At 32.4% G+C, this 9061-nt stretch overlaps 1 protein-coding gene across 2 annotated transcripts in view; it reads left to right on the top strand.

Moving 5' to 3' along the window:
- LOC106465312 (calcitonin gene-related peptide type 1 receptor-like) overlaps positions 1-9061 on the top strand; it is a 91876-nt gene that overhangs the window by 20514 nt on the left and 62301 nt on the right. For both annotated transcript variants that reach the window (XM_022393182.1, XM_022393183.1), the window contains 3 exons: positions 2161-2293; positions 3036-3180; positions 3482-3592. In XM_022393182.1, coding sequence (XP_022248890.1) covers positions 2246-2293; positions 3036-3180; positions 3482-3592 — 304 coding nt within the window. In that variant the 5' untranslated portion in view covers positions 2161-2245. The remainder of the gene's footprint in view (positions 1-2160; positions 2294-3035; positions 3181-3481; positions 3593-9061) is intronic.

Below are 9061 nucleotides of genomic sequence, written 5' to 3'. Positions count from 1 at the left end.
GCCCTGGCTGAGCCAATCTCCTGACATGAACCCCATCGAAAACCTCTGGGCCATACAGCAAGTCAAGAAACAACCAAAAAATTAACTTCGAAGAGCGATCTACTCCAAGTTTTGAAGCAAGAGTGGGCGAAAATCCCACAATCTAAAATTGACGAGATGATTTTCACGATGCTCCAAAGGATCAACGAACTCCACGAAGCGAAAGGAAGATCTACTAGATATTAATTAAATTATGAATATATCAGTTCATGTGAATATGACTGAAAATTTTTATTTTTTCTGAAAAGGTGGTGTCTATTTACTTGTGACTACACTGTGTTTGTATCAAAGTAAATAAATATGAATTTAGGTTGTTTCTCATAAACAAACTTTCATTGGTATATAGATATAAATTAGTAATATTACGAGAATGGTTAGCACCCATTTAAGAGCAATAAAGTTATTGTAACTACAGAACTAATAACATATTTTATATATTTTTCTTTAAAGTGTTATAATGAAAATGTCAATCAATATACTTGGAAATTAACAAGCCAAATATATTTAAAGTTTAATTTTGTCGTTCAAAGGAATATTCAAACAATCAAAAGTTTGTACTGAAACAGCAATTTTAGTTTGTTTGTTGTTATTAAGCACAAAGCTACACAATGGGCTATCTATGTTGTACCCACCACGGGTATTGAAACTTGGTTTTTAGCCTCATAAGCCTTCAGACTTACCGCTGAGTCACTGGGGAGGGAGAGTTAAAATTACTTTAAAGTTATTTAATATCCTGAGGTGTAAAAGTTATGACGATTATTTTTAATTTTATTTACCAACAAATTCAGGATATTTAACTGTTTTATAACAAATTTTACTGGATAGTTATAAACCTTAATTTAATTGGTTTTTGTGTACTTTGAGAATTGTATATAAACACGGTAATTCTGATAACGTGATATGTTTTCATTTTCTTGTTTCTCATTAAGAATACAGCTACTCAATCTGTATTCTCTACTGAGGGTAATAATTGAAATCCGATTTTTAGCGTTATAAGTCCTCAGACTTACCGCTAAGCCACTGGGAAAAGCGACAGGTTTGTGCAATTTTGTTTGTTTGTTTGTTTTTAAGCACAAAGCTACACAACGAGTTATCTGTGCTGTGCCCACCACGAGTTTTTCAACATCATAAACCTTCAGACTTACTGATGAGCTACTGTGGACTTTACAATAACATCAAAACATTCTTCATAATACATGCATGGAATTAAAACTAAAATTTTTAAACACTAACTTTATTAACGTGATTAAGTAAATATTTTTTTTTTTTAGTAATGACTATAACTTAACGACCAAATGTGTTACTGCGCATTTCAGAGTGTCGTTAACAATGAAGAGGTTTGATGTTCCAGGGGAAAAACGTCATAAAATGCTTTGGCTCGAAATTTATGTTAAATAAAATATGTTATTTCTGAAGAAAAGGTATTGAGGTGTCTTCTTTTATAATCTAATTCTACAATGGTTTAACAAATTTACAAAGTTGTACAATAGGCTATCTGCGCTGTGTCCACAACGGTGATCATACGCAGAATTCGTGGTTGATAAGCCCTCAAACTTACTTAGAGCCACAGGAGAACATTTATAGAACTAAAAAACATACCGTTTTAATATAAGGATATTATATGCGTGTGGATGTATTTTCATCGCTATGGTGTAACGTTGATACTACTTGAATTCGAAATCTGTCTTGAAATGTTCCATTTCTATGCCATTCATAAAGGTTATTATCTTTCAATAAAAACTTATGCGCGTAAAACTTACAAGTGTCATTAGTTTCCTAAAACGTTGAGGTAATTATTTAAAAAAAAGTGCTTGATTAAGTGTTATGAGTCAGAGAAACTATTTGAATTTCAATCAATAACTTCATTTAATTTTAGTTCTAGAAAGATTGTTCAGATTCACAAAGAAATAGCCTGATTAGTAAGAGAACTCACTCTTTTAGTGAATATTATTTACTTAACCATTATTTATATGTCTAAGTGCTCCATTGTATATCAGTGTATTTAAACTATATTTTCAACAAGCCTTTCTTTCTTAAAGGAGCACCTAACAAAGTGACAAACTCAAGTTGGTTTTTGTTACTAACATCTATGTAATGTTTTTCATTATTGTTATTTTTCAGGTACATTCTGGAAAACAGGATTTTAGGAAACTCAACAAAAATATTTTCTCCTTAACAACCACATAGGACCTTTTCACTACTTATAATGATTTGGAAAAAACTTATTTTTCTACTTACAACGGTGTTCCCAGAAGTAAGTAAATGTCAATTTCCTATTTGCATATTTTTAGGAATTATAAAAGCGTCAATTCTTTATCATAAATATGTTCAACAAAAATGTCAGAATGTCTCAAACATAACATTGTTTGATAATTTAATGAATCTAAGAATAGAGTACATGACGTGGTAACAATGATATTGTTTGATAAGCAGTCCATTACGTCAAACATCGTTGTATGAGCACTAATTAATTGAAGAAGATATGACAGTGATAAGCTTTAAGCATCTTACTACCAACGTTGTCGATACTTAATGTACATTATGATATTAAACTAGTTAAAATTGAACCAGGATAAGTAATGATGGCTGCTTCATATTTTCAGGTAATTAATATATATTGAACTGAGCAGTAGTTGTTGATAAGTGAACAACCAGATGTTTACTCAGTACTTATAAAGTAGTGGGTTCTCAGTAAAATTAGTCAAACTAATATTTTTGGAAATTAATCCTGCTGGAGGTTTCCTATTCCAAGTCATAAGAGCCTCCATCGTTCTATTTTCTAGATCTTACTACAAATCAAAAGGGAGTCAAATATTACTCTTTAACACTTCGTGTGTAATCGAACATGTAATAATATTAATTACTGTAGAAATGAGTACATAACTTGTGGTAACAGTAGAATATCTAATATTTATCTACATATCAATACAGGACCTTATCGTTAATATTGAAATATATTTACTAAATCATACAATGATTTTTCCCTCAATTTTTAGGCGTTTTCATTTCGCTCAAGGAAGAACTCCATGTTAAAGAGCATAGTATTTTCATCTCAAGATGACACTGTAGACAAGGAACTTCTTCATAAACAGCTGAAAGCTTACTGGATGTGTAGAGGTTCAACGACTACCATACCAACACGTAAGATCAAAGAAGGAAATCACAATACCCTCAATACATTTGTTTATCACTGTGTAATATCGAGCAAATAATTATGAAATACAGCTCACGGATTACCATACATGTATATTAGTGACTAATCTTTCACTAATTATATAAATTTTATTAATTCGTTATTTTTAAGCTGATCGAACACTATCAATACGAAATTATATTTTGAAGGTTTAAATATCTTGGAGCAACTTCGAAGTAAATCAAACTGAAATAATATTAAATCCAAGTCCTGACAAAAAGAAATATTTGGTCTTCTTCTAAATTCCAGGTTTCAACATGTGTCCCCAAACGTTCGATGGTTGGGGTTGCTGGGAGGCGACACCAGGTGGAACAGTTGCAAATATTCCTTGTTCATCTATCACTAATACTCATAATACAAGTAAGTATGAATTTGTATTTTATAGATTGAATAGTATATTACTAATTTTGAACTAATTTATTTTGTTTTTTACTAAAAAACAAAGAAAAACATGTGTTAGAATTTATAATATAATTTTTCTGGCCAATTGTCAAAATAAAAGGCGTTTACTTATACTTCTTAATAATATAGATATATACTGTGTTGCTGTTGGGCTTAGGATTCCTCTACAGTCTGCGACTTGTTGGCGATAAATTCAACGATAAATGAGCAGCACGTACTTCACTTGTTTTTCAAAATATAATATATATATATATATATATATATATTCGGAACAAGTTAAACGTATGTACAACAAATTCTTCACACCATAGAGATTACAGGCATATCATAAACACTATTTATATACAGTTCTTTTTTTCTTGTCAAAAGTCCACTTAGGCCTATTCATTTGCTTTAGAATTTCAGTTTAAAAGCCGAACTATCTTCTCTGTTACTATCGCACTAGTATTCTTTGTGTGATTCACTTATAATTGTGGCGCGAATTACCGTAATCGTTTGATCTTCTTTCTTCTCTATTTCTTTTGTCAAAGTGCATTCAGGCTGATTCAATTACTTCAGAACCATGCTTTGACGGAATAAATCATTATTCTTATCTCATTCTCTACTGTTAGTCTTACTCTAACATTTTATATGTTAGGCCTATGTTAATTGTTAGGCCTATTGCTTCTACGGTAGTTAACTTTACGCCGAACTTTTCATTGGCCGCAGCTTTACTCTCGTCTGCTACTGTTCGAAAATCTCAACATAAATGAATTATAAACACACTTCCTAAAATCGTCTGCTTTTAACTCTCATTATGACAAAAATTAAACAATAATAAAATATACATCCACAAAATAAATTAATCAATTATATCTAAACTAAACAGTTTTTTATATCATGATAACATATAAAAAACGAGAATAGGCTAACACTTTTTGGGACGACGTGTGCGTGTGTGTGATTTGTTATAGTAAAGCCATATCAGGCTATCTGCTGTGTACACCTAGGGGAATCGAACCCCTGATTGTAGCATACAGTCGAAGGGAATGGCATGCCTCATTTCACACTTTAAACTAAAACATACAGTGGAAAGAGATCAACATGCGTCTTTTCACACATGTGAGTCAGTACAAATTTTAATGAAATCAATTGTAAAAAGGAATCGTTGTGTGTCATCTTAATGTTTACAGAAAAATATTTCAGTGATGATTATACAATAAGAGACTGTGTTTTAAAATATTATTATTGTCTGAAACACACGAAAAGAATAATTGGTTTACTCAAATATCTAGTTAGCAAAAGTAATACATCATTTAAACCACAATTATCTATTAGTGCAAAAACAAAGATATTTTGCTACATGTTTCGGACACGTTTGTTTTTGTAATCATCAGGCTATGCTAGTGTTAAATATATACACAAACAAACACCCAAACATATACGTGCTTCACAAGTTTTTGAGTGAGTCTATTTTTAACTTATTTGCTTAGTTATAATATAATTTTTCTGGACAATTGTCACTTTTATTGTAAAGTGAAGCAAGAACCAAAGCAAACTCATGGAAGTTGGAGATATGTGATGTATTTCTGAATAGAAATATGTGATAAAAATAGCATTAGTTTGTGAAGAATTAAAACACAACTTCTTCAACTTCAGTTTTTCGAAATGCCAAGGCTAGTTTCAATCACTAAAATTTAATAAACGTTGTGTGTGAGAAAATAAAGAACTACAACATGAATAAAAGTGTTAGTTAAATCACGTTTAAAATAAACAATATATATAGATTGTATTAAATAAAGACTATCGCATTCCTTCCATTGTCACATATATATTTTATTCTAACGAGATTAGAGTAGTGAATGGTGACAGCACAACGTAAAGTATAAAACTCCTAAGATGGAAGCATTATATAATGTTACTAGCGACAAGCTAATTTAAAGAACCAGTGTACTGGCATGTGCACTGGGTGTGCAAATTGCTCGGCATTTGGCAACATTTAACGACCTACTTCCCTTTGTATGACATTAGTCAACCAGAGCTCAAGTAATAACTATGTAACCCAATAAAACACTAATAATGAGTCCATTTTTACTTTCACAGTGTTGCTGGCTTGTTTTCATACGTTTAAGGAAGGAGGCCTGAGTTAATAGTCACAAATCAATGATAATTATAGGTTATTTCTTTTGTTCTCCCTATGTTTCTCTTTTCTTTTGTACATGAATACATAGGCAAATGAACAGAAATTGTTACTTCACAGCCTTCTTCCAAATACACTTTCTATTAATATGCTAGTCTGAATTTGTATTCCATCATTTTTTTAGAAAACTTGTATTTACTTCATGCATCTGTATATTTTAATCTTCACAAGTATTGCATTAGTTTCAGCATATTCCATTATAACTTTAAACCCGTTTTTATTTTCAGATATTCATCAATTTCCCTCTTAAACTCTTGTAATGTGCTGCCTTCCATATTGGCAATGGCAGCTCATTCCAAAAGCTAATCATAAAAACAAAACTGTCTTAGTTGGTTTCTAACCTGTTTTTCCAAATCTTAAACTTTTGTCATATCATCCAGTTATATTCAAAATATAGTATCAAATATCATCAGAGGGCTTTATACTTTCCACCTACCCACCCACGGATAGTCTTATAAACTTCAATAAAATGTTTTCTCAAGATAAGAGAGTCAAGAGATTTTAACCTGTCCCTAATAATAATAGCCCTCCTCTTAACCTTTTCCAATAAGTCAGTATCCAAAACTGTACATAATACTACCAGTGAGGCCCAACATATGATTTATATAAAGAATTAATTAATATATTTTGACTTTAATCAACGCATTTATAAATACATTATGAAATTTTATTAGCTTTACCACTAGCAACAGAACACTATCTTGATGTGACTTTTCTACCACATTCCAAGTTAGTTTTCTTCAATCAAGCTAATAAATGGATGCCTATTTACACCAATACGGCTAGAAACACCCAATAGTTTAATGTCGGCATCACCATAAATTATTAATTTATTGACTATGCTTCTATCAATATCGTTAATGTAACTAAGAAAAAGCAAAGGCCCAAGCATAACTCCTGAGGCAGCGCAACATCAGTTGCACACATGCTGACAGGACACCATTAATTACAAAGAAATCTGAATCCTACAGTCCGCACTCTGCTTCACTTAAACATTTTTTGTGTGTATGTTTGTTTGTTTGTTATGAATTTCGCGCAAAGCTATCCGCGCTAGCTGTCTCTAATTTAGCAGTGAAAGACTAGAGGGAAGGCAGCTAGTCATCACCACCCACCGTCAACTCTTAGGCTACTCTCTTATCAACGAATAGTGGGATTGACCGTCACAATATAGCGCCCTCACAACTGAAAGGGCGAGAATGTTTTGTGTGACGGGGATTCAAACCCACGACCCGCAGATTGCGAGTCGAGCACCCTAACCACCTGGCCATGGTTGGCCCTCTTCTTTTTCATAACTTCTGAATGATGGAAGTGTAATACGTTTCATCTCGTTACTTTCTATCATCTGCATCAAGGGCAACCATTCACCACTTGGTCATGCCGTGCCCTTTTTTATAATTCTAAGAAATCACTTTTCGTTTCGAAAAAGTATAAATCTTATCTTCTATTAACCCGTTAAAAATTTTCTGTTACTACGCAAGATGCTATCTACTCTGTCTGTTCTTTAGCAGTGAACAAAATATCTTAATAAGTAACCTGGTTTTTATGAAAAATGAAAACCTACTCTAATTAGAAGTTACAGGAAACTGGTGCTCAAACCATAGCTTCGGAGACCTTAATTCAGAATGTTATATTATTCATTTTTTAAAAGACGTCTTAATTAAGGTATTTCATATCTTGGTAAATGCCAAGACTCAAGGCAGGATATCCTGGTTAGGTTAACTAAATACCAATATGTTTATGGAACGTTAAAGTAAGTAAAATAAAGTTTTTCAAATGTTATTTTTTTCTACAGTATAGTAACGCAGTTCTTTTGTTGAAGGGAGGGGGGTATTTTAATTTATTAGGTCCAGTTCACATAACAGTAACATATTAGTTTGTTTCTTTTTTAAGATTTTTACAAGTTGCTTTCACTTGCACACTGTTCCAAGATTACAAATGATGTTCAAACGGAAATACCTAGTTACTGATTATAAGACTATCGTAAAAATATACTTACTTGTAGAATTTAATGGATAATTGATCGAACAACTGAGTATTTCCTCGAAAACTAATACTGATCTAAATACCTTACTGAAATTAAATATTTCATTGAATGATTGGCACTCTACCAAGTGAAAACTGAGTGGTGGATGCATTGCAAAGAGAGAGAAAGGTACTTGAGGAATGGATCTGTCATTCTTCAGAACCCCACCTCAGACATTTTTAAAATAAAAGGTATTTGAGGAATGGATCTGTCATCCCTCAGAACCCCATCTCAGACAACAGTTGTAAAGGGAAGGTATATTGAAAATGAATTTATCATCCTTCAGAGCCCAATTTCAAATAAAAGTTTTTATGTGTTGAGTTACCCTGCTGGGCTTTAATACATGTCCTAGATACTCAGGTTTTGAAAGCGTCGTTAGATCTTCATGCATTACTCTCGCAACAAGGAACAAAACACTTCGCTTGCAAAAGTATAAAAAACACATTCAATGGTTTGTTTACTGTAAAACACAAACCTACACTTTGCCCACTACGCATATCGAAACCAGATTTTTAGCGTTGTAAGTCCTGTGTCCTTCCACTGAGCCAACGGGGGGGGGGACTCATATCCAATGGACCAATGATGAATTGGGGTTCATCCTGAACTAAATAGAAAGCCTAAAATCATGGGAGAACTTTATAACCACACCAAACTCCATTTTCTCAAAGAAACATGACCCCTGTAGATTGGAGGAAGTATGACATGGACGTCGTAACTTCTACATCAAGGAAAATGGTAACATTAATGGTACATATTCAAATTGTATTATACGACCTTTTGCATTACCTTATCCTGATGTAATTAACCCTAAGTTAAGTCTAGTGGACAATACTGCCCATCCTTACCATGTTAAACTAGTCAACATGTTCCTTGAACAAAAGAGGATTGACCAAATTTAGTATCCTGTATACACACTGTAACGAATTTGTTATTATGTATTTATTTTAATATCAACGTTTGTTTAGATTAAGTTTATATTTAGAAACATGCATCGCTTATAGCGTTAAATATGTATTGCGAAATTTCTGCCTATTCTCCAAAGTAGTAGAAGATTCTCGAGAGTAAGAATCAACAATATATGTGTGTACGTAAATGCTTAATGTAGCTTTATATTGTTATGTAAAGTTTCCACACACCTATAAATATAACCAACGCGACGCGTCAAAAGAAATTATCTATTATTAGTTTGCTATAGTCAGCGTGCTATATACTTCAGAAGCTATAA

The sequence above is a fragment of the Limulus polyphemus genome, unplaced genomic scaffold (genome assembly GCF_000517525.1).
Source record: "Limulus polyphemus unplaced genomic scaffold, Limulus_polyphemus-2.1.2 Scaffold1905, whole genome shotgun sequence".
NCBI lineage: Eukaryota > Metazoa > Arthropoda > Merostomata > Xiphosura > Limulidae > Limulus > Limulus polyphemus.
The sequence above is the reverse complement of the archived record's forward strand: the minus strand, read 5'-3'. Positions and strand labels throughout refer to the sequence as shown.